This window comes from Hemiscyllium ocellatum, chromosome 9 (genome assembly GCF_020745735.1).
Source record: "Hemiscyllium ocellatum isolate sHemOce1 chromosome 9, sHemOce1.pat.X.cur, whole genome shotgun sequence".
NCBI lineage: Eukaryota > Metazoa > Chordata > Chondrichthyes > Orectolobiformes > Hemiscylliidae > Hemiscyllium > Hemiscyllium ocellatum.
Genome location: NC_083409.1, coordinates 21658048 through 21685673, shown reverse-complemented (window position 1 = coordinate 21685673; position 27626 = coordinate 21658048). Strand labels below are relative to the sequence as shown.

The following is a 27626-nucleotide window of genomic DNA, read 5'->3' as shown; positions in this document are numbered from 1 at the left end:
TGTCCATCTCCCATGACCAAGCCTATAAGCCCATCATTTCTTCCTCTCCCACCAATCCAACCAATCTCCCTCCATCGACACTCTCATTTGATTTGTGGAACTGGTCCTCACCCTAAACAAATTCTCTTGGAAATCCTCCTACTTCCAACTGACCAGAGGGGTAGCCATGGACATCCGCATGGGCCCCGGCCAAGCCTGCCTCTTCATAGAACGTAGAATATGTAGAATACGTAGAACACTCCCTCTTCCCCAGTTACATCGATTTCACACCCCAATCTTTCCTCCGTTACATTGATGACTGTATCAATGCCACCTCATGCTCCCAAAAGAAGGTTGAACGGTTCATCAACTTCACCAACACCTTCCAACCTGACCTCTCGTTCACCTGGACCATCTCGGACACTTCGCTTCCCTTCCTGGAACTCTCTGTCTCTGTTTCCAGTGACCGACTAAAACCCACCAACTCGCACAGCTACCTGGACTACACCTCCTCCTACACCCACCCTCCTGTAACACAATCCCATACTCCCAATTCTTCCTCCTCTGCTGTATCTGCTCCCAGGAGGAGCAATTCCACTCCATCCCAGATGGCCTCCTATTACAAGGACCGTAATTACGCCTCCCACATGGTCAACAATGCTCTCCAGTGTGTCTCCTCCACTTCCCACACCTCTGCCCTCGAACCCTACCCCTTCAACTGCACCAAGCATAGAACCACCCTGATCCTCCACTTCTATCCAATGAATCTCCAGATACCGTGAAAAACTTTAGGATAGACAAGTCCCCCGGGCCTGACAGGATATATCCTAGGATTATCTGGGAAGCAAGAGAGGAAATTGCAGAGCCGTTGGCAATGATCTTTTCGTCTTCACTGTCAATGGGGGTGGTACCAGGGGACTGGAGAGTGGCGAATGTTGTGCCCCTGTTCAAAAAAGGGAATAGGGATAACCCCGGAAATTACAGGCCAGTTAGTCTTCCTTCGGTGGTAGGCACATTTATGGAAAGGGTACTGAGGGATAGGATTTATGACGCTGCTTGATTAGGGACAACCAGCACAGATTTGTGAGGGGTAGGTCTTGCCTTACAAGTCTTATTGAATTCTTTGAGGAGGGGACCAAGCATGTGGATGAGGGTAGAGCAGTGGATGTAGTGTACATGGATTTTAGTAAGGCATTTGATAAGGTTCCCCATGGTAGGCTTATGCAGAAAGTCAGGATGTATGGGATAGTGGGAAATTTGGCCAGTTGGATAGAAAACTGGCTAACCGGTCGAAGTCAGACAGTGGTGGTAGATGGTAAATATTCAGCCTGGAGCCCAGTTACAAGTGGAGTTCCGCAGGGATCAATTCTGGGTCCTCTGCTGTTTGTAATTTTTATTAATGACTTGGATGAGGGAGTCGAAGGGTGGGTCAGTAAATTTGCAGACGATACGAAGATTGGTGGAGTTGTGGATAGTGAGGAGAGCTGTTGTCGGCTGCAAAGGGACTTAGATATGATGCAGAGCTGGGCTGAGGAGTGGCAGATGGAGTTCAACCCTGTCAAGTGTGAGATTGTCCATTTTGGAAGAACAAATAAGAATGCGGAATACAGGGTTAACAGTAGGATTCTTAGTAAGGTGGAGGAGCAGAGGGATCTTGGGGTCTATGTTCATAGCTCTTTGAAAGTTGCCACTCAGGTGGATAGAGCTTGTAAGAAGGCCTATGGTGTATTAGCGTTCATTAGCAGAGGGATTGAATTCAAGAGTCGTGAGGTGATGTTGCAGCTGTACAGGACTTTGGTTAGGCCACATTTGGAGTACTGTGTGCAGTTCTGGTCGCCTCACTTTAGGAAAGATGTGGAAGCTTTGGAGAGGGTGCAGAGGAGATTTACCAGGAAGTTGCCTGGAATGGAGAATAGGTTGTACGAGGATAGGTTGAGGGTGCTAGGCCTTTTCTCATTGAAATGGGAAAGGATGAGGGGTGACTTGATAGAGGTTTATAAGATGATCAGGGGAATAGAGAGAGGAGACAGTCAGAGACTTTTTCCCCGGGTACAACAGAGTGTTACAAGGGGACATAAATTTAAGGTGAAGGATGGGAGGTATAGGGGGGATGTCAGGGATAGGTTCTCTACCCAGAGAGTGGTGGGGGCATGGAATGCGCTGCCCGTGGGAGTGGCAGAGTCAGAATCATTGGTGACCTTTAAGCGGCAATTGGGTAGGTACATGGATAGGTGCTTAAGCTAGGACAAATGTTCGGCACAACATCGTGGGCCGAAGGGCCTGTTCTGTGCTATATTGTTCTATGTTCTATGTACATTGCATCGTCCTCCACCATTTCCATCACCTCCACCACCAAAGTTATATCTCTCTCCTCACCCTCATCTGTATTCCGCAGAGACCATTCTCTATATGACTCCCCACCATCCTCTCCCTGACTCCCTCATTAGGTCCACATCCCCCACCAACCCACCCTCCACACCCATCACCTTCCCTTGCTGCTGCACAAGGTCCACATCTCTCCCTCACCTCCACCCAAGGCCTTAGAGGATCCTTAGCAGAGATTTTCCTGCACATCTACTGCGTCAGTTCCTCTCGATGTGGTCTTCTCTACAGCGGGAAAACAGAACACTGACCCATTTGGTGGTTCAGGGAACATCTCTGGGATGCATGCACCAAACAACTCCACTGCCCTGTGGCCAACCACCCAACCACTTCAACTCCCCCAGAGTCATGCAAGTTCTGGGCCTCCTCCAGCGCCAAATCAATGCCACCTGCCAACTGGAGGAAGAACATTTCACCTTCCATCTCGGGACCCTCCAACCACGTGGCATCATCATTGACTTCACCAGTGTCCAAATCCCCCTCCTCCCACGACACTCCAGATCTAACCCTCCAACTTGGCACCACATTCTTGACCTGCGCCACCTGTCCAACGTCCTTCCCACCTACCCGCTCCACCCTCCCCACTGACTTCCCACATGCATCCACCTATCACCTTCCCACCTACCTTCCCCCCCCGTCCTTTCCCCACCCTCCTATCTCTCAGCCTTCTTCCCTCTCCACATTCCTGAAAGATCGTTTCTACTGCTCTTCGGATGTTGCCTGACCTGCTGTGCTTTTCCAGTGCCACACTTTGCAGCTCTGTCTCTCCAGCATCTGCACTCGTCACTTTTTCCTTGTACACTATCACCATCAAACACTTCCAGGACATGGATAGCATGGGTGTTAGATACAGAGTAAAGCTCCCTCTATACCAACCCCATCAAACACTTCCAGGACATGGACAGCATGGGTATTAGATACAGAATAAAGCTCCCTCAATACAGACTCCATCAGACATTCTCAGGGCAGGGGCAGAGCAGGGTTTGATATAGTGTAACGAAATCTCCACAGAATCCCTATTAAATACTCTCAGAACAGGCACTGCATTGGGCTAGATACCCAGTAAAGCTCTATGTTGTCCCCAACAAACAATCCCAGGACAGGGGCAGCATGGCGTTAGCAACAACGTAAATGTTCTGCCCAGGAAAAAAGCCAATTCGTAGATGTATCCATTTCGATTGGACGAGATGAAATATCTTTCTGTGAAAGTTCAGCTTGCATCTTGACCAATTTGAATCCACATATGTTCATATGGAGGTCAGTGCATGGCCAATCAAGCCGTCCAAAGTGTACTTCCTTACAGAATGTTTCTGACACAGAGTACCCAGAGATCCGCACATGACCCAAACACATAGGAGTACACCAAGACTTACATGCAATGATCACAATGCAAGCGTACATGCAGATCAGGCATGATACTGTGTCAGACAGTCAAGCACTGACACGTGATAATCTGCTTGACATCAATACCTATCAGTGGTTGCAGTGAGACATGAGAGTCCAGTTCTGTCACTTGTGGCAAACAACTGGCCAATTGCCTGTAACAGGACACAGATTGGCCAATAGAGTGAGAAGCCAAGGGACACGGGAATTTAATAGAAGGAGGGGTGAGGTGATGTACTTCAAGGGAACTTCAAAAGAATGTGCAAGAATAGTGGGACCTTGGAATTCATCCGCATCAACCACTGAGGGTGTCGGGACATTTTGAGAGTGTGGTTCAAAAAACAAGTGGCATCTTGGGATTTATAAGCAGAGATATTGAGTGGAAAAGCAGGGAAGTGATGATGGATCTTCATAAAACATTGGTTAGGCCCCTAACTAAAGGATGGTGTGGGGTTGGTGCCCACCCTCGAGGAAGGATGTGAGGGTCCTTCCAGAGACTGCAAGGGAAATTTACCCAGAATGAGGGGTTTCCTAACAAGGTTCATTTGGAGAAGCTGGTATTGATAAGCACACAGCAAAGGAAATCAAGGGGAGATTTGTTCAAGGTGGACAGGATTATAACGGGTTTGGATAAAGGAGATAAGGAAAGCTTGTCTTGGCTGAGGGGAGCCAGATTGATGGTTTAGGTCAGGAAATATGAGAAAAGGGGTGATATGAGGAATAACATTTTTCCATAGTGAGTAGCAATGACCTGGAACTCATTGCCCACAGAGGGAGTGGGGTGATGGAGGTGGAGATGGTGAATGATTTCAAAAGAAAATGGGTCAGACACCTGAGAGAGATTATCTTGCAGAGTAATGGAGGAAAAAGCAGAGAATGAGACTGACTGGATTGCTCCACAGGGCGCCAGCATTGACTGGATGGGATGAACGGACTCTCTGGTCTGTACAGACCTTATGACTCAATAGCTCCCATGCACGAGACATGAGGATACTTGTGTGCATGCATGTTACAGAGACGTAGATATACATGCACTTGAACAGGTATGTTCATAGACATGCAGACAGGTACTGGGTCACCTTTACCTGTGGTAAAGGCTGCTGTTACAGGCTGGCTCTGTCCATGATCGTAAATGCCCATGACTGACACCTCGTACTGAGATGCGGGTCTTAAGTTCTGCAGGGAGAACTGGCTCAGGCTGGGCTGCAGTTTCAGCACAGTCTTCTCAATCGTCCCACTGGTGAGTCCATATGACAGCAACACATAGTCCACGTGGGCTCTTGGAGGGGTCCACTCAACAAAGGCAACAGTGTCAGTCACCTCTCTGACGATGATCTCATTCGGTCCATCAATCACTGAACACAGAGAGAAACGGGAGACAGAATGCAACACCCTGCTTAATACACACATTGGACAAGCAAACACTGGGGGGTTGGGGGGGGGGAACAAAGCTGCTCAGACAACAGAGGACCATAAGACATAGCAGCAGAAATAGGCCATTTAGCCTTTTGATTTTGCTCTGCCATTCAGTGAGACCCATGGTCGATCTGATAATCCTGAACTTTCCTGACTTATCCCAAGAAGACTTGATTCCCTTACTGATTAAAAATCTATCTGTCTCAGCCTTGAAATTCAGAATGACTCAGTCTTAGTAGCTCCCAATGGTAAAGAATCCCACAGATTCACTACCCCCTGAAAGAAAGAATTCTTCCTCGTCTGTCTTAAACAGGTGATACTTTATCATGATATCATACTGTCTAGTCCTACACTCTCCCACAAGGAGCAACAATCTCTTTATATCCATCTTCTCAACTCCCCTAAGAATCTTATATGCTTCAATAAGGTCACCTCTCATTCTTTTGAATTCCAGTGAGTACAGAGCTAACCTACTTAACTTCTCCTTATAACACAGCCACTCTAAACCTGGAATCAGCCAAATGAACGTTCCGGTGCCCAAAACTGCTCATAGTATTCCAGCTGTGGTCTGAGTAATGCCTTTTACAGTTTTTGCAAAACATTCCTTTCAGACTTCACTTGCTTTGAAATAAAGGCCAAATTCCATTTGCCTTCCTTTTTACCAGCTGAACTTGGATGCTAGCTTTTCTCGCTTCATGGATGAGGGCACTCAAATTCTCACAGCTTTCTGCAGTCTTTCTCCATTGAAATAATATTCATCTCCTCTATTCTTCCTGCCAGAAGGGGTAACCACACACTTTCCCACACTGTATCCTATTCCACTCATTTAACCTGCCTGTATCCCTCTGCAGACTCTTTGCATTATCCCCACCACTTGTCTTCCCACGTATTTGCATGGCATCCGCAAACTTGCCGTTAACACTTCGACTTTCCTCATCCAAATTATTCATTTCTTTTGTAAATTAGTGTGGTCCTAGCACCGATTCCTGTGACACATTGCTCGTTATCGTTACCATCCTGAAAATGACCGCTTATCCCAACTCTCTGTCTTTTATTAGTTCGCCAATTCTCTCTCCATGCTAATTTACGATTTCTTAGTGAAAAATGGAGGGAAACGCAGATGAAAGATCTTGTTTCTTCATCCCCAGTGTCTGGGTAGCCCTGACTGGCTTAGCACTGCGGTGGAGGGGGGTGGGGGATGCGGTTTCCTGAGAAACTAGTGGGACAACTTCTTGAATGCTGCTCAAATTTCAACCAACTGAGGGATTTCTTAATGGCTCAGGTCAGAGTTGACCGTGTTTCTGTCGGAGTAAGAATGGTGAATATGCAAGACTGTATAGAGACAGCGCACTCTTTTCCCAGACCCCCATTTCAAAGCAGGTGGGTTTTGTAGACATTTCAGCTGCTTCAGAGCGCTTCCTGGGTACCTATCTCGAACTTTCATTAGAATAAATTCTCCAAAAAAAAACCCCACAGGACCACTTGGAGTCTCATACATTCAGTTGCTAAACCGCGATATTATCCCTCCCAGTGAATGCCCTGAGCCTAATCAGGGTAGCATCAGATAAGGGTACTGTCAGAGTATTACAAATTCCAATTAGTGAACAACACATGAAGTTTCAAACCTTACAGAGCAGTACAGAGCCATCATGTCTGTGCTAGCTCATTAAAGAAACAATGAGAGCAGTGTCTGTCTTACAACTGTAGAAGCCATACAGCGTGGAAGCAGGCCATTCAGCCTATCGAGTCTACACCATCCCTCCAAAGAGCATCCCACCCAGAGCCACCCCACTACCCTATCCCTGTAACCTGTATTTCCTATTCCACCTAACCTGAGAATCCCTGGACACTATGGGCAATTTAGCAAGGCGAATCCACCCAACTTGCACATCTTTGGACTGTGACAAGAAATCAGCGCACCCAGAGGAAACTCACGCAGATGCTGGGAGAATGTGTAAACTCCAGACAGATTGTCATCCGAGGTTGGAATCGAGCCCGGATTGCTGGCAATGGTGAGGCAGCAGTGCTAGTCATTGAGCCACCTTGCCGATAAAATATAAAAATTCAGGGTCCTCTCGTCTAATAGAAGAATAAAGGTGCTGGGGAAACTCAGCAGGTTTGGCAGCATTTGTGGAGAGAGAAACAATTTAAGTTGAATTTGAATCTTCCACTGAGCTCTGAAGAAAAATCATACCAGAATCAAAATGTATAGTGTGCAGCAAGTCAGCATCATTATGAAACAGGCTGGGAGAAGTGTGCAACAAGTCAGTAACATCATGAAACACACCGGGAGGGGTGTGCAACAAGTCAGCATTCTTGTGTAGCAGACCTTGAAGAGTCTGCAGTGAGTCAGCATCATCATGAAACAGACTGGGAGGGGTCTGCAGTGAGTCAGCATCACTGTGAAGCAGATTGGGAGAATGGACCTCCATTGGAAAGGCAGTGACTACATGAGGTAGGAATTATTAACAGGGAGGCCATTTCAAACCATTTCCCCATGCCACAGCTGAAAAGGAATGTCAAAGGAAAACAGATTGGTGAGTCTTTCTTTTGTGTCTCTTTGGTTAGGGGGCAACATGCAGCTGAACAGTTCACTTGGGAAATTCAACTCTATAAATGTCTAACATTGAAATAATTAATTAATTAGAATGGACTTGGCTGGGCAGGCAATGTGTTGCAGCTGAAGTATGTAGGGGCAGGTAGATGCTGCTGAGATCGTGATGACCATTTGGTTAGTTGTTCAAGAAACGTCACCTCAGAGTTGATAAATTGGACTCTGGGCTGAGGGCCCGCAACACATCAGAGAGGGGGAGAAGTACCTGGACTGTGGGACTCATAAGCCAGTGAGAGTCAATGTGTATGTGCGACCCATATCCGAGTGAGAGTCAACGTGTGAGACTGTAGCACAATGAATGTCTGTGTGTGTGTGCGTGTGTGTGTGTGTGTGTGTGAGAGAGAGAGAGGGAGGGAGAGACAGACACTGTGAGCAAATGAGTGAGACCTATACCCCAGTGAGAGTGAGTGCGTGTGTGTGATCTGTACACCTGTGAGAGTCACTATGCCTGTGGGACCCATATCCCAGTGAGTGTCAGTGTGCGTGGGATCCATACCCTGGGTGAGAGTCAGTGTGTGTGAGGTTCATATCCCAGCGACAGTCAGTGTGTGTGGGATCCATATTCCAGTGAGAGTCAGTGTGTGTGGGACCTGTACCCAAGTGAGTGAGTTTGTATGTGTGCGTGTGTGAGACATCCTTACCCCAGTGAGAGTCAGTGTGTGTGGCACCTGTAGCCCAGTGAGAGTCCGCTTGTGTATAGGAACCGTACCCCAGTAAGAGTCAGTGTGTGTGTATAGGTTCCATATCCCAGTGAGAGTCAGTGTGTGTATAGGTCCCATAATCCAGTGAGGGTCAGTGTGTATGTAGGTCTTATACTCTAGTAAGGGTCAGTGTGTGTGCAGGACCCATACCCCAGGGAAGTTCTGTGTGTGTGTGTGTGTGTGTGTATGTGTGTGTGTGTAACCCATACCCCAGTGAGGGCCAGTGCATGTGTGGGACCCTGTACCCCAGTGAGGGTCAGTGTGTGTGTGGGACCTATAACACAGTGAGGGCCAGTGCGTGTGTGGGACCCATACCCCAGTGAGGGTCAGTGTGTGTGCGGGACCCATACCCCAGTGAGGGTCAGTGTGTGTGGGACCTATGACACAGTGAGGGCCAGTGCGTGTGTGGGACCCATACCCCAGTGAGGGTCAGTGTGTGTGTGTGGAACCAGACCCCAGGGAAGGTTAGTGTGAGAGTGTAATCTGCTCTCAATGAGCATCCGTTTGTGAACAATGAGTTAACTCACGTGTTGATACCATCGCTGTAGCTGGGGCACTCCTGCTGTGCTCTTTTATTGCAACCACGTTGACTGTGTATTCCTCCCCAGGCCTCAGGCCTGACTGGTTGTAGGCTGTGACGGTACTGGGGAGTTGAAGCACCATTCCACCTTCATTACTCTGGAAAAGAGTTTGGCAGAATCAGAGAGTAGCAGGGTGAGTATCAGGGAGAAGGGTCAGGGAGTGAGTCATGGAGTGTGTCAGCCTCCTGTCCTGTCATTCAGGCTGATCAATGACCAATGCCTGGAGCGAGTTAGGGGTGAAATCACCCAGATCAGGCTGTCTGCACATTACCCAAAGCCACAGGGAGAGTGCTGTACACACTATTAAACCTCAGCCCAATTTGACTTGTATTTTTCACATGGACACCCTGCTCCCTTCCAAGTGATATTGCTTTCTGTTGTTCTTGTTCTTCCCTTGTGATTTGGATTTGATGTTGGAGACCCCTCTGAGGCTCTGAGGTAATGATTCGGAGCCCAGGCTGCCTGTGTTCATAGGGGGCGGGTGGGGGTGGGCTGTGAGTGAAGGAGTGACAGAGGAAAGGTGTGAGGGAGGGAGAGGAGAGGTGATTTACCTTTGCAATAAAGCTGATCTCCCAGCCATCGAACATAAACTGGAATGGTTCCCATTGCACTTCCACCGCTGTCTCCGAGATTGATTTGAAGCTAAGACCCTGAGGCGTGGGCAAGTCTGTGGAGAGGGACAGAGCTACATTAGTGCCAGGTTGTTCCGGGCACAGACCTGAGACGTTGTCAGCACACCGCATGGGTTGGAACCCTTCACATCACAGCACACAGCATTCTGTCATTGCCACAGGAAAACACTCACTCCCACTGACACCATCAACCTGTTGAGGTGACGCATGCCCAGGCACGGCCAAGTCAGTCATTGTCAGGTCAATTCTGTTTAAATGCAAGAATGAAAGGATAGAACCTTCACACATCGCCAGCCAACAAGCAACAATTAGACAATGACCAGATGGTCAGTTTTCGGTGTTACATTGGAAACATGGAACTGTCAGAGGGTCAGTGCTGAGGGAATGCTGCTCTGTCAGAGGATCAGTACTGAGGGAGTGCTGCACTGTCAGAGGGTCAGTACTGAGGGAGTGCTGCACTGTCAGAGTGTCAGTGCTGAGGGAGTGCTGCACTGTCAGAGGGTCAGTACTGAGGGAGTGCTGCGCTGTCAGAGAGTCAGTGCTGAGGGAGTGTTGCACTGTCAGAGGGTCAGTGCTGAGGGAGTGCTGCACTGTCAGAGAGTCAGTGCTGAGGGAGTGTTGCACTGTCAGAGGGTCAGTGCTGAGTTAGTGCTGCACTGTCAGAGGGTCAGTGCTGAGGGAGTGCTGCACTAACAGAGAGTCAGTACTGAGGGAGTGCTACACTGCCGGAAGGTCAGTACGAACTGAGTGTCGCACTGTCAACATTGAGAAAGTCATAGAGTGATAAAGCATGGAAACAGACCCTTTGGTCCATCCAGTCCATGCTGAAAATAATCCCACACTATATTAGTGCCACTTGCCTGCCCCTGGTCCAGATCCCATTTCTCAATTCTCCTTACTCATTGGCTACATTTGGCTCCTAGTCAAGTTGCGCTTTTATTTTAAAATTCTCATGCATGAATATTAATTTTAAAAAGCCACCTTTGTTAATGTTTATCTGGAGAATGCAATGGTACAACATGAAACATCTGGAAAGTATTATGATACATGAAATATCTGGAGAATGCAATGGTGCTACAATGAATACAACTTGAAACATGTGGAGAGTGAAAGGACGTAACGTGAAACATGTGGAGAGTGAAAGAATACAACTGTGTACAGCAATTGTAGAACTTGAAATGCTTGGAGTACGACATGAAATACTTGGAAGATGAAATGACACGATGTAAAACATCTGGAGAGTATAATTATAGAACAATAATCTTGGAAAATGCAATGATACAGAATGAGACATCTGGACAGCACAATGATACAACCAGACACACTGAACAGTACAATGATACAACATGGATCATCTGGAGAGTATAATCATACATTTGGAACATTTAGAGAACGCAGTGATACAACACGAAACATTTGGAGAGTTAAAAAGATATAACATGACACACATCAATATTGAAAAGGTACAACATGCAACATCTGCAGATGGCAATGGTATAGTCGGAAACATGTATAATATATAGTTTATGAACCATCTGGAGATTATAATGATATGACATGAAACATGTGGAGAGTTAAAAATACAATGTGGAATGTCTGCATCGAGCAAAGGTACAACATGAAACATCTGGGGAGTACAATGATACAGCAGGAAACATCTGGAGAGTATGATACAACATGAACCAGCTGGAGAGTGCAATGATACAACAGAAAACATCTGGAGAGTATGATACAGCAGGAAACATCTGGAGAGTATGATACAACAGAAAACATCTGGAGAGTGCAATGATACAGCAGGAAATATCTGGAAGGTATGATAGAGCATGAAACTTCTGGAGAGTATGGTACAGCAGGAAACATCTGGAGAGTATGATACAACATGAAATAGTTGGAGAGTGCAATGATACAGCAGGAAATATCTGGAAGGTATGATACAGCAGGAAACATCTGGAGAGAATGATACAGCAGGAAACATCTGGAGTATACAATGATACACAATGTAATGTGGGATCCTTGTGACACAGTGGTAGTGTCCCTATTCATGGGCCATGAGATCAGGATTCAAGTCCCAGCTACCCCAGACCTGAATCATAACATTTCCTAGTGGGTGGATTAAAAGACTACAAGTCGCAAATTGTCAGGTACATTTCTCTTCCACCCTGGTTTAATAGCTCTTGTGTTAATGTCCCTTCTGCTGGACCAGTTCAAATCCCACCTGTTCCAGAGGGTGTGTCATAACACAGCTGAAGAGAGCGTGTAGTGGAATCAGACGCCAGCTACTTACGAGTGGTTGTCTGTGAGTTGATGGGAACACTCAGCTGATTATTCAGCACAGCGTAAATGTGAATGCTGTATTCAGTGCCAGGCTCCAGCCCTGTGATGTTAGCTGCCGTCCAGTCCCCTGGGACTCGTAGTTCTGACTGTAGCCCATCCACAATATCGGGAGTGTAAGTGATGAGATACTCAGTGATGACTACAGACCTCTCCCACTCCAGGGCAATGCTTTGATCTGTTACACCGGTAACACGGAGACGTTGTGGTGGAAACACTGAGAGACACAAACATCAATAGGTTCAACCATTGGAAACACTCTGGAGATGTGTCAGTGTAACACTCCTCTCCTGATTTTCCACAAAATAAAGCACCCATTGCTCCCCTGAGTAGAAGCCGCCCAACGCTCGAGAAAATCAACTTAACCAAATCCTCAGACTGAGAATACAGGGAGATAGGGCTGTGCAGCACAGAGACCAGCATCAATGTTACAGAGAGATGCTAACTACTTGAGATCAATTGGTAGTTACAGGAAAATGGCTCAAATTGGTTGTTTCATGCTCATCAAAACTGGGACTCAGAACACCACGTGAGATTCTCTCCCACCCCTCCCCCAAAACTAAACCACTTCCACGATGCACCCTTCCCCCACACTGAACCCTTCCCCCAACACTGAACCATTCCCCCACACTGAACCCCGCCCCCCGACACTGAGCTCCCCACCTGCACGGAACCTTTCCCCCACACTAAACCCTTCCCCCCCACACTGAACCCTTTCCCCCCACACTGAACCCGAACCCCACAAAGAACCCTATCACCCACACTGAACCATTCCCCCCACACTGAATCCTTCCCCAACACTGAACCCTTTCCCCCAACACTGAACCCTACCCCCACACTGAACCCTTCCCCCACACTGAACCCTTCCCCCACAAAGAACCCTATCACCCACACTGAACCATTCCCCCCACACTGAAACATTCCCCCCACACTGAACCCTTCCTCCACACTGAACCCTACCCCCAACACTGAACCCTTCCCCCACACTGAATCCTTCCCCCCACACTGAACCCTTTCCCCCCACACTGAACCCTTTCCCCCACACTGAAACCTTCCCACCCACACTGAACCCTTCCCCCACACTGAATCCTTCCCCCCACACTGAACCATTCCCCCCACACTGAACCCTAACCCCCACACTGAACCCTAGCCCCACAAAGAACCCTATCACCCACACTGAACCATTCCCCCCACACTGAACCCTTCCCCCACACTGAACCCTTCCCCCCACACTGAACCCTAACCCCCCACACTGAAAACCCTTCCCCCACACACTGAAACCTAACCCCCCAACACTGAACCCTTTCCCCCCACACTGAACCCTACCACCCCACACTGAACCCTAACCCCACACTGAACCCTAACCACACACTGAACCCTTCCCCCCACACTGAACCATTACCCCCCAACACTGAACCCTACCCCCCACACTGAACCCGTCCTCCCACACTGAACCCTTCCCCCACACTGAACCCTTCCCCCCACACTGAAGCCTAACCCCCCACACTGAACCCTTCCCCCCGACACTGAACACTACCCCCAACACTGAACCCTTCCCCCCTACACTGAACCCTTCACCCACACTGAACCATTCCCCCCGACACTGAACCCTACCCTCACACTGAACCATTCCACCCCACACTGAATCCTTTGCCCCACACTGAACCATTCCCCCCACACTGAACCCTTCCCCCCGACACTGAACCATTGCCCCCACACTGAACCCTTTCCCCCACCCTGAACCCTTCCCCCACACTGAACCCTTCCCCCCACACTGAACCCTACCCCCACACTGAACCCTTCCCCCCCACACTGAACCCTTCCCCCCACACTGAACCCTTCCCCCCACACTGAACCTTCCCCCACACTGAACCCTTCCCCCACACTGAACCCTTCCCCCCACACTGAGCCCTTCCCCCCACACTGAACCTTCCCCCACACTGAACCCTTCCCCCCCACTGAACCCTACCCTCACACTGAACCCTCCCCCCAACATTGAACCATTTCCCCAACACTAAACCCTAACCCCACACTTAACCCTACCCCCCAAACTGAACCCTTCCCCCCACACTGAACCATTCCCCCCACACTGAACACTACCCCCACACTGAACCATTACCCCCCAACACTGAACCCTTCCCCCACACTGAGCCCTTCCCCCACACTGAACCCTTCCCCCCACACTGAGCCCTTCCCCCCACACTGAACCTTCCCCCACACTGAACCCTTCCCCCACACTGAACCCTTCCCCCACACTGAACCATTCCCCCCACACTGAACCCTTCCCCCAAACTGAACCTTCCCCCACATTTAACCCTTCCCCCACACTGAACCCTCCCCCCAACATTGAATCATTTCCCCCAACACTAAACCCTAACCCCACACTTAACCCTACCCCCCACACTGAACCCTACCCCCACACTGAACCCTTCCCCCACACTGAACCCTACCCCCCACACTGAACCCTAACCCCACAAAGAACCCTACCCCCCAACACTGAACCATTCCGCCCACACTGAACCATTCCCCCACACTGAACCCTTCCCCCAACACTGAACCCTTCCCCCCACACTGAACCCTTCCCCCACACTGAACCCTACCCCCCACACTGAACCCTTCCCCCCACACTGAACTATTCCCCCCCACACTGAACCCTACCCCCCACACTGAACCCTCCCCCCACACTGAACCCTAACCCCACACTGAACCCTTCCCCCCAACACTGAACCCTACCCCCACACTGAACCATTCCCCCCACACTGAACCCTTCCCCACACACTGAACCCTTCCCCGCACTGAACCCTTCCCCCCACACTGAACCCTACCCCCACACTGAACCCTTCCCCCCACACTGAACCCTACCCCCCACACTGAACCCTACCCCCCACACTGAACCATTTCCCCCACACTGAACCCTACCCCCCACACTGAACCCTTCCCCCCACACTGAACCCTTCCCCCCACACTGAACCCTTCCCCCACACTGAACCCTTCCCCCACACAGAACCCTTCCCCCACACTGAACCATTCCCCCCACACTGAAACCTTCCCCCCACACTGAACCCTACCCCCCCACACTGAACCATACCCCCACACTGAACCCTTCCCCCCCAACACTGAACCCTTCCCCCACACTGAACCCTTACCCCCCACACTTAATCCTTCTTCCCACACTGAACCCTACCACCCACACTGAACCCTTCCCCCCCACACAGAACCCTACCCCACACTGAGCCCTTCCCCCACACGGAACCCTTCTTCCCACACTGAACCCTTCCCCCCACACTGAACCCGACCCCCCACACTGAACCCTACCCCCCACACTGAACCCTTCCCCCCACACTGAACCCTTCCCCGACACTGAACCCTTCCCCCCACACTGAACCCTTGCCCCACACTGAACCATTCCTACCCACACTGAACCCTACCCCCACACTGAACCATTCCCCCCGACACTGAATCCTTTCCCTCACACTGAACCATTCCCCCCACACTGAACCCTTCCCCCACACTGAACCCTTCCCCCCCACACTGAACCATTGCCCCCACACTGAACCCTTTCCCCCACACTGAACCCTTCCCCCACACTGAACCCTTCCTCGACACTGAACCCTTCCCCCCACACTGAAACCTACTTCCCGCACTGAACCCTACCACCCACACTGAACCATTCCCCCCAACACTGAACCCTACCACCCACACTGAACCCTATCCCCCACACTGAACCATTCCCCCCACACTGAAGCCTACCCCCACACTGAACCCTATCCCCCACACTGAACCCTTCCCCCACACTGAACCCTTCCCCGACACTGAACCCTTCCCCCCACATTGAAACCTACTTCCCACACTGAACCCTACCACCCACACTGAACCCTTCCCCCCGACACTGAACCCTTCCCCCCGACACTGAACCATTCCCCCCACACTGAACCCTAACCCCACACAGAACCCTATCCCCCACACTGAACCATTCCCCCCACACTGAAGCCTACCCCCACACTGAACCCTACCCCCTCCACACTGAACCGTACCCCCACACTGAACCCTTCCCCCCCAACACTGAACCCTTTCCCCACACTGAACCATTACCCCCAACTCTTAACCCTTCTCCCACACTGAACCCTTCCACCACACTGAACCCTTCACCCCACACTGAACCCTACCCCCACACTGAACCCTTCCCCCCACACTGAACCCTTCCCCCACACTGAACCCTTCCCCCACACTGAACCCTGCCCCCACACTAAACCCTGCCCCCCACACTGAACCCTGCCCCCCACACTGAACCATTCACCCCACACTGAAACCTACTTCCCACACTGAACCCTACCCCCCACACTGAACCCTTCCCCCACACTGAACCATTCGCCCCACACTGAACCCTTCCCCCCCACACTGAACCCTTCGCCCCCACACTGAACCTTCCCCCCACACTGAACCCTAACCCCCACACTGAACCCTTCCCCCAACACTGAACCCTAACCCCACACTGAACCCTTTCCCCTCCACACTGAATCCTTCTCCCCACATTGAACCCTTCCCCCAACACTGAACTCTACCCCCCCACACTGAACCATTCCCCCCACACTGAACCCTCCCCCCAACATTGAACCCTTCCCCCTACACTGAACCCTTCCCCCCACACTGAACCCTTCCCCCACACTGAACCCTACCACCCACACTGAACCCTTCCCCCCACACTGAACCCTACCCCCCACACTGAACCCTTCCCCCCACACTGAACCCTTACCCCCCACACTGAACCCTTCCCCCCCACACTGAACCCTAACCCCCCACACTGAACCCTACCCCCACACTGAACCCATCCCCCACACTGAACCCTTCCCCCCCACACTGAACCCTAACCCCCCACATTGAACCCTATCCCCCCCACACTGAACCCTTCCCCCCACACTGAACCCTTCCCCCCACACTGAACCCTAACACCCCACACTGAACCCTACCCCCCATACTGAACCCTTCCCCCACACTGAACCCCACCCCCACCCTGAACCCTACCCCCATACTGAACCATTCCCCCCACACTGAACCCTACGCCCCCACACTGAACCCTTCCCCCACACTGAACCCTACGCCCCCACACTGAACCCTTCCCCCCACACTGAACCCTATCCCCCACACTGAACCCTTCCCCCCACACTGAACCCTTTCCCCCACATTGAACCCCACCCCGCACACTGAACCCTAACCCCACACTGAACCCTTCCCCCCACACTGAATCCTTCTCCCACACTGAACCCTTCCCCCCACACAGAACCCTTCCCCCAACATTGAACCCTACCCCCCCACACTGTACCCTTCCCCCTCACTGAACCCTACCCCCCACACTGAACCCTAACACCACACTGAACCCTTCCCCCACACTGAACCATTCCCCCCACACTGAACCCTAACCCCACAAAGAACCCTATCCCCCACACTGAACCATTCCCCCCACACTGAAGCCTACCCCCACACTGAACCACCCCACACTGAACCGTACCCCCACACTGAACCCTTCCCCCACAACACTTAACCCTTCCCCCACACTGAACAATTACCCCCCACACTTAACCCTTCTTCCCACACTGAAACCTACCACCCACACTGAACCCTTCCCCCCACACTGAACCCTTCCCCCACACTGAACCCTTCCACCCACACTGAACCATTCCCCCACACTGAACCCTACCCCCCACACTGAACCATTCCCCCACACTGAACCCTCCCCCCACACTGAACCCTTCCCCCACACTGAACCCTTCCCCCCACACTGAACCCTGCCCCACACTGAACCCTGCCCCCCACACTGAACCATTCGCCCCACACTGAACCCTTCCCCCCACACTGAAACCTACTTCCCACACTGAACCCTTCCCCCCCACACTGAACCCTCCCCCCACACTGAACCCTTCGCCCCACACTGAACCCTTGCCCCCACACTGAACCTTTCCCCCACACTGAACCATTCCCCAACACTGAACCCTACCCCCACACTGAACCCTTCCCCCACACTGAACCCTAACCCCACACTGAACCCTTTCCCCTCCACACTGAATCCTTCTCCCCACACTGAACCCTTCCCCCAACACTGAACTCTACCCCCCCACACTGAACCATTCCCCCCACACTGAACCCTCCCCCCAACATTGAATCCTTTCCCCCACACTGAACCATTCCCCCCACACTGAACCCTTCCCACACACTGAACCCTTCCCCCCACACTGAACCATTGCCCCCACACTGAACCCTTACCCCCACACTGAACCCTTCCCCCACACTGAACCCTTCCCCGACACTGAACCCTTCCCCCCACACTGAAACCTACTTCCCACACTGAACCCTACCACCCACACTGAACCATTCCCCCCCACACTGAACCCTACCACCCACACTAAAGCCTTCCCCCCACACTGAACCCTTCCCCCCGATACTGAACCCTTCCCCCCACACTGAACCCTAACCCCACAAAGAACCCTATCCCCCAAACTGAACCATTCCCCCCACACTGAAGCCTACCCCCACACTGAACCCACCCCCTCCACACTGAACCGAACCCCCACACTGAACCCTTCCCCCCCAACACTGAACCCTTTCCCCACACTGAACCATTACCCCCAACTCTTAACCCTTCTTCCCACACTGAACCCTACCACACACACTGAACCCTTCACCCCACACTGAATCCTTCCCCCCACACTGAACCCTACCCCGACACTGAACCCTTCCCCGACACTGAACCCTTCCCCCCACACTAAACCCTGCCCCCACACTGAACCCTTCCCCCCCACACTGAACCCTTCCCCCACACTGAACCATTCGCCCCACACTGAACCATTCCCCCCCACACTGAACCCTTCGCCCCCACACTGAACCATTGCCCCCACACTGAACCCTAACCCCCATACTGAACCCTTCCCCCAACACTGAACCCTAACCCCACACTGAACCCTTTCCCCTCCACACTGAATCCTTCTCCCCACATTGAACCCTTCCCCCAACACTGAACTCTACCCCCCCACACTGAACCATTCCCCCCACGCTGAACCCTCACCCCAACATTGAACCCTTTCCCCCTACACTGAACCCTTCCCCCCACACTGAACCCTTCTCCCCACACTGAACCCTACCACCCACACTGAACCCTTCCCCCCCACACTGAACCCTACCCCCCACACTGAACCCTTCCCCCCACACTAAACCCTTCCCCGACACTGAACCCTTCCCCCCACACTAAACCCTGCCCCACACTGAACCCTGCCCCCCACACTGAACCATTCGCCCCACACTGAACCCTTCCCCCCACACTGAAACCTACTTCCCACACTGAACCCTACCCCCCACACTGAACCCTTCCCCCACACTGAACCATTCGCCCCACACTGAACCATTCCCCCCACACTGAACTCTTCGCCCCCACACTGAACCATTGCCCCAACACTGAACCCTAACCCCCACAGTGAACCCTTCCCCCCCACACTGAACCCTAACCCCACACTGAACCCTTTCCCCTCCACACTGAATCCTTCTCCCCACACTGAACCCTTCCCCCAACACTGAACTCTACCCCCCCACACTGAACCATTCCCCCCACACTGAACCCTCCCCCCAACATTGAATCCTTTTCCCCACACTGAACCATTCCCCCCACACTGAACCCTTCCCACACACTGAACCCTTCCCCCCCCACACTGAACCATTGCCCCCACACTGAACCCTTACCCCCACACTGAACCCTTCCCCCACACTGAACCCTTCCCCGACACTGAACCCTTCCCCCCAAACTGAAACCTACTTCACACACTGAACCCTACCACCCACACTGAACCATTCCCCCCCCACTGAACCCTACCACCCACACTAAACCCTTCCCCCCACACTGAACCCTTCCCCCCGACACTGAACCCTTCCCCCCACACTGAACCCTAACCCCACAAAGAACCCTATCCCCCACACTGAACCATTCCCCCCACACTGAAGCCTACCCCCACACTGAACCCACCCCCTCCACACTGAACCGTACCCCCACACTGAACCCTTCCCCCCAACACTGAACTCTACCACACACACTGAACCATTACCCCCACACTTAACCCTTCTTCCCACACTGAACCCTACCACACACACTGAACCCTTCCCCCCACACTGAATCCTCCCCCCACACTGAACCCTACCCCGACACTGAACCCTTCCCCCGACACTGAACCATTCCCCCCACACTGAACCCTGCCCCCACACTGAAGCCTTCCCCCCACACTGAACCCTACCCCCCACACTGAACCCTTCCCCCCACACTGAACCCTTACCCCCCACACTGAACCCTTCCCCCCACACTGAACCCTAACCCCCACACTGAACCCTTCCCCCCACACTGAACCCATCCCCCCACACTGAACCCTATCCCCCACACTGAACCCTTCCCCCCCACACTGAACCCTAACCCCCCCACACTGAACCCTTCCCCCCCACACTGAACCCTAACACCCCACACTGAACCCTTCCCCACCACACTGAACACTACCCCCCATACTGAACCCTTCCCCCACACTGAACCCCCCCCCACACTGAACCCTACCCCCATACTGAACCATTCCCCCACACTGAACCCTTCGCCCCCACACTGAACCCTTCCCCCACACTGAACCCTTCGCCCCACACTGAACCCTTCCCCCGACACTGAACCCTATCCCCCCACACTGAACCCTTCCCCCCACACTGAACCCTTTCCCCCACACTGAAGCCTTCCCCCCACACTGAACCCTTCCCCCTCACTGAACCCTACCCCCCACACTGAACCCTAACCCCACACTGAACCCTTCCCCCACACTGAAACATTCCCCCCACACTGAACCCTAACCCCACACTGAACCCTATCCCCCACACTGAACCATTCCCCCCACACTGAACCCTACCCCCACACTGAACCCTTCCCCAACACTGAACCCGTCCCCCCACACTGAACCCTTCCCCACACACTGAACCCTTCCCCCACACTGAACCCTTACCCCCCACACTGAACCCTTCTCCCACACTGAAACCTTCCCCCCACACTGAACCCTTCCCCCACACTGAACCCTTCCCCCACACTGAACCCTACCACCCACACTGAATCCTTCCCCCCACACTGAACCCTACCCCGACACTGAACCCTTCCCCCACACTGAACCCTTCCCCCCACACTGAACCCTGCCCCACACTGAACCCTTCCCCCACACTGAACCATTCGCCCCACACTGAACCCTTCCCCCCACACTGAACTCTTCCCCCCACACTGAACCCTTGCCCCCACACTGAACCCTAACCCCCACACTGAACCCTTCCCCCCACACTGAACCCTAACCCCACACTGAACCCTTTCCCCTCCACACTGAATCCTTCTCCCCACACTGAACCCGTCCCCCACACTGAACCCTACCCCCCCACACTGAACCATTCCCCCCACACTGAACCCTCCCCCCAACACTGAATCCTTTCCCCCACACTGAACCATTCCCCCCACACTGAACCCTTCCCACACACTGAACCCTTCCCCCCCACACTGAACCATTCCCCCACACTGAACCCTTACCCCCACACTGAACCCTTCCCCCACACTGAACCCTTCCCCGACACTGAACCCTTCCCCCCACACTGAAACCTACTTCCCACACTGAACCCTACCACCCACACTGAACCATTCCCCCCCACACTGAAACCTACCACCCACACTAAACCCTTCCCCCCACACTGAACCCTAACCCCACAAAGAACCCTATCCCCCAAACTGAACCATTCCCCCCACACTGAAGCCTACCCCCACACTGAACCCACCCCCTCCACACTGAACCGTACCCCCACACTGAACCCTTACCCCCCAACACTGAACCCTATCCCCACACTGAACCATTACCCCCAACTCTTAACCCTTCTTCCCACATTGAACCCTACCACACACACTGAACCCTTCACCCCACACTGAACCCTTCCCCCCACACTGAACCCTACCCCGACACTGAACCCTTCCCCGACACTGAACCCTTCCCCCACACTAAACCCTGCCCCCACACTGAACCCTTCCCCCCCACACTGAACCCTACCCCCCACACTGAACCCTTCCCCCCCACACTAAACCCTAAACCCCCACACTGAACCCTCCCCCCCACACTGAACCCTAACCCCCCCACACTGAACCCTACCCACCATACTGAACCCATCCCCCCACACTGAACCCTACCCCCCACACTGAAACCTTCCCCCCCACACTGAACCCTAACCCCCCCCACACTGAACCCTTCCCCCCTACACTGAACCCTTCCCCCCCACACTGAACCCTAACATCCCACACTGAACCCTTCCCCACTACACTGAACACTACCCCCCATACTGAAAACTTCCCCCACACTGAACCCCACCACCCACCCTGAACCCTACCCCCATACTGAACCATTCCCCCCACACTGAACCCTACGCCCCCACACTGAACCCTTCCCCCACACTGAACCCTTCGCCCCCACACTGAACCCTTCCCCCCACACTGAACCCTATCCCCCCCACACTGAACCCTTCCCCCCACACTGAACCCTTTCCCCCACATTGAACCCTACCCCCCCACACTGAACCCTTCCCCCTCACTGAACCCTACCCCCCACACTGAACCCTAACACCACTCTGAACCCTTCCCCCACACTGAAACATTCCCCCCACACTGAACCCTAACCCCACAAAGAACCCTATCCCCCACACTGAACCATTCCCCCCACACTGAAGCCTACCCCTACACTGAACCCACCCCCCCACACTGAACCATACCCCCACACTGAACCCTTCCCCCACAACACTGAACCCTTCCCCGACACTGAACCATTACCCCCCACACTTAACCCTTCTTCCCGCACTGAAACCTACCACCCACACTGAACCCTTCTCCCCACACTGAACCATTCCCCCACACTGAACCCTACCACCCACACTGAATCCTTCCCCCAACTCTGAACCCTACCCCGACACTGAACCCTTCCCCGACACTGAACCCTTCCCCCCACACTAAACCCTGCCCCACACTGAACCCTGCCCCCGACACTGAACCATTCGCCCCACACTGAACCCTTCCCCCCACACTGAAACCTACATCCCACACTGAACCCTACCCCCCACACTGAACCCTTCCCCCACACTGAACCATTCGCCCCACACTGAACCATTCCCCCCACACTGAACTCTTCGCCCCCACACTGAACCATTGCCCCAACACTGAACCCTAACCCCCACAGTGAACCCTTCCCCCCCACACTGAACCCTAACCCCACACTGAACCCTTTCCCCTCCACACTGAATCCTTCTCCCCACACTGAACCCTTCCCCCAACACTGAACTCTACCCCCCCCACACTGAACCATTCCCCCCACACTGAACCCTCCCCCCAACATTGAATCCTTTCCCCGACACTGAACCATTCCCCCCACACTGAGGCCTTCCCACACACTGAACCCTTCCCCCCCCCACACTGAACCATTGCCCCCACACTGAACCCTTACCCCCACACTGAACCCTTCCCCCACACTGAACCCTTCCCCGACACTGAACCCTTCCCCCCCATTGAAACCTACTTCCCACACTGAACCCTACCACCCACACTGAACCATTCCCCCACACTGAACCCTTCCCCCCGACACTGAACCCTTCCCCCCACACTGAACCCTAACCCCACAAAGAACCCTATCCCCCACACTGAACCATTCCCCCCACACTGAAGCCTACCCCCACACTGAACCCACCCCCTCCACACTGAACCGTACCCCCACACTGAACCCTTCCCCCCAACACTGAACCCTTTCCCCACACTGAACCATTACCCCCAACTCTTAACCCTTCTTCCCACACTGAACCCTACCACACACACTGAACCCTTCACCCCACACTGAATCCTTCCCCCCACACTGAACCCTACCCCGACACTGAACCCTTCCCCGACACTGAACCATTCCCCCCACACTAAACCCTGCCCCCACACTGAAGCCTTCCCCCCACACTGAACCCTACCCCCCACACTGAACCCTTCCCCCCACACTAAACCCTAACCCCCCACACTGAACCCTTCCCCCCACACTGAACCCTAACCCCCCACACTGAACCCTACCCACCATACTGAACCCATCCCCCCCCACACTGAACCCTACCCTCCACACTGAAACCTTCCCCCCCACACTGAACCCTAACCCCCCCCACACTGAACCCTTTCCCCCCACACTGAACCCTTCCCCCCCACACTGAACCCTAACACCCCACACTGAACCCTTCCCCACCACACTGAACACTACCCCCCATACTGAAACCTTCCCCCACACTGAACCCCACCACCCACCCTGAACCCTACCCCCATACTGAACCATTACCCCCACACTGAACCCTACGCCCCCACACTGAACCCTTCCCCCACACTGAACCCTTCGCCCCCACACTGAACCCTTCCCCCCACACTGAACCCTATCCCCCCACACTGAACCCTTCCCCCCACACTGAACCCTTTCCCCCACATTGAAGCCTACCCCCCCACACTGAACCCTTCCCCCTCACTGAACCCTACCCCCCACACTGAACCCTAACACCACACTGAACCCTTCCCCCACACTGAAACATTCCCCCCACACTGAACCCTAACCCCACAAAGAACCCTATCCCCCACACTGAACCATTCCCCCCACACTGAAGCATACCCCCACACTGAACCCCCCCACACTGAACCGTACCCCCACACTGAACCCTTCCCCCACAACACTGAACCCTTCCCCCACACTGAACCATTACCCCCCACACGTAACCCTTCTTCCCACACTGAAACCTACCACCCACACTGAACCCTTCTCCCCACACTGAACCATTCCCCCACACTGAACCCTACCACCCACACTGAATCCTTCCCCCCACTCTGAACCCTACCCCGACACTGAACCCTTCCCCGACACTGAACCCTTCCCCCCACACTAAACCCTGCCCCACACTGAACCCTGCCCCCCACACTGAAACCTACTTCCCACACTGAACCCTACCCCCCACACTGAACCCTTCTCCCACACTGAACCATTCGCCCCACACTGAACCATTCCCCCCACACTGAACCCTTCGCCCCCACACTGAACCATTGCCCCCACACTGAACCCTAACCCCCACAGTGAACCCTTCCCCCCCACACTGAACCCTAACCCCACACTGAACCCTTTCCCCTCCACGCTGAATCCTTCTCCCCACATTGAACCCTTCCCCCAACACTGAACTCTACCCCCCACACTGAACCATTCCCCCCACTCTGAACCCTCCCCCCAACATTGAACCCTTTCCCCCACACTGAACCCTTCCCCCCACACTGAACCCTACCACCCACACTGAACCCTTCCCCCCCACACTGAACCCTACCCCCCACACTGAACCCTCCCCCCCACACTAAACCCTAACCCCCCACACTGAACCCTTCCCCCCCACACTGAACCCTAACCCCCCACACTGAACCCTTCCCCCCCACACTGAACCCTTCCCCCACACTGAACCCTATCCCCCACACTGAACCCTAACCCCACACTGAACCCTTCCCCCCATACTGAATACTTCTCCCACACTGAACCCTAACCCCCACACTGAACCCTAACCCCACAAAGAACCCTAGCCCCCCACATTGAATCCTTCCGCACACACTGAACCATTCCCCCGACACTGAACCCTTCCCCCACACTGAACCCTTCCCATCCACACTGAATCCTTCTCCCACACTGAACCCTAATCCCCACACTGAACCCTAACCCCACAAAGAACCCTACCCCCCACACTGAACCCTTCCCCCCACACTGAACCATTCCCCACACACTGAACCCTTCCCCCACACTGAACCCTTCCCCCAACACTGAACCCTAACCCCACACTTAGCCCTTCCCCCCACACTGAACCCTTCCCCCACAATGAACCCTTCCCGCCACACTGAACCCTTCCCCCACACTGATATCTTCCCCCACACTGAACCATTCCCCCCACACTGAGCCCTTCCCCCACACTGAACCCTTCCCCCCGCACTGAAGTCTTCCCCCCACACTGAACCCTTCCCCCACACTGAAATCTTCCCCCATACTGAACCATTCCCCCCCACAGTGAACCCTTCCCCCACACTGAACCCTTCCCCCCATACTGAACCATTCCCCCACACTGAACCCTTCCCCCCACACTGAACCCTTCCCCCCACACTGAACCCTTCCCCCACACTGAACCCTTCCCCCCACACTGAACCCTTCCCCCACACTGAACCCTAACCCCACACTTAACCCTACCCCCTAAACTGAACCCTTCGCCCCACACTGAACCAATTGCCCACACTGAACCATTCCCCAACACTGACCCCTTCCCCCACAGTGAACCCTACCCCGACACTGAGCCGCATCCCCAAACTGAACCCTTCCCCCCCACTGAACCCTAACCCCACACTTAACCCTACCCCCCACACTGAACCCTTCCCCCACACTGAACCCTACCCCCACACTGAACCCTAACCCCAAAATTAACCCTTCCCACCACACTGAACCCTTCCCCCACACTGAACCCTTCCCCCACATTGAACCCTTCCCCCACACACTGAACCCTACCCCCACACTGAACCCTAACCCCAAAATTAACCCTTCCCCCCACACTGAACCATTCCCCAACACTGAACCCTTCCCCCCACACTGAACCCTACCCGCACACTGAACCGTTCCCCCAAACTGAACACTTCCCCCCTCACTGAACCCTAACCCCACACTTAAACCTAACCCCCCACATTGAACCCTTCCCCCACACTGAACCCTAAACCCACACTTAACCCTTCCCCCCACACTGAACCCTTCCCCCACACTGAACCCTACCCCCACACTGAACCCTAACCACAAAATTAACCCTTCCCCCCACACTGAACCCTTCCCCCACACTGAGCCCTTCCCCCACATTGAACCCTTCCCCCACACTGAACCCTACCCCCCACACTGAACGCTTCCCGCCCACACTGAACCCTACCCCCCCACACTGAACCATTACCCCCACACTGAACACTTCCCCCACACTGAACCCTTCCCCCACACTGAACCATTCCCCCCACACTGAACCCTATCCCCCACACTGAACCCTTCCCCCCACACTGAACCCTTACCCCACACTGAACCCTTACCCCACACTGAACCCTTCCCCCCACACTGAACCCTTCCCCCCACACTGAACCCTAACACCACACTGAACCCTTCCCCCCACACTGAATCCTCCTCCCACACTGAATCCTCCCCCAACACTGAACCCTTCCCCCTCACTGAACCCTATCCCCCACACTGAAACCTCACTCCACACTGAATCCTTTCCCCCACACTGAACCCTCCCCCCACACTGAACCCTTCCCCCCACACTGAACCCTTCCCCCAACACTGAACAATTCCCCCCACACTGAACCCTAACCCCACACTGAACCCTTCCCCCCACACTGAATCCTTCTCCCACACTAAACCCTTCCCCCACACTGAACCCTAACCCCACACTGAACCCTTCCCCCCACACTGAACCCTTCCCCCACACTGAACCCTAACCCCACACTGAACCATTCCCCCCACACTGAACCCTATCCCCC

General features: G+C 53.5%; 1 protein-coding gene across 1 annotated transcript in view; it reads right to left on the bottom strand.

Annotated features, from left to right (window-relative positions):
* tnr (tenascin R (restrictin, janusin)) overlaps nt 1-27626 on the bottom strand; it is a 201861-nt gene that overhangs the window by 90579 nt on the left and 83656 nt on the right. The window contains exons 3-6 of the mRNA XM_060830044.1: nt 11973-12236; nt 9608-9723; nt 9003-9153; nt 4830-5099 (exon numbers count right to left, since the gene is read on the bottom strand). Coding sequence (XP_060686027.1) covers nt 4830-5099; nt 9003-9153; nt 9608-9723; nt 11973-12236 — 801 coding nt within the window. The remainder of the gene's footprint in view (nt 1-4829; nt 5100-9002; nt 9154-9607; nt 9724-11972; nt 12237-27626) is intronic.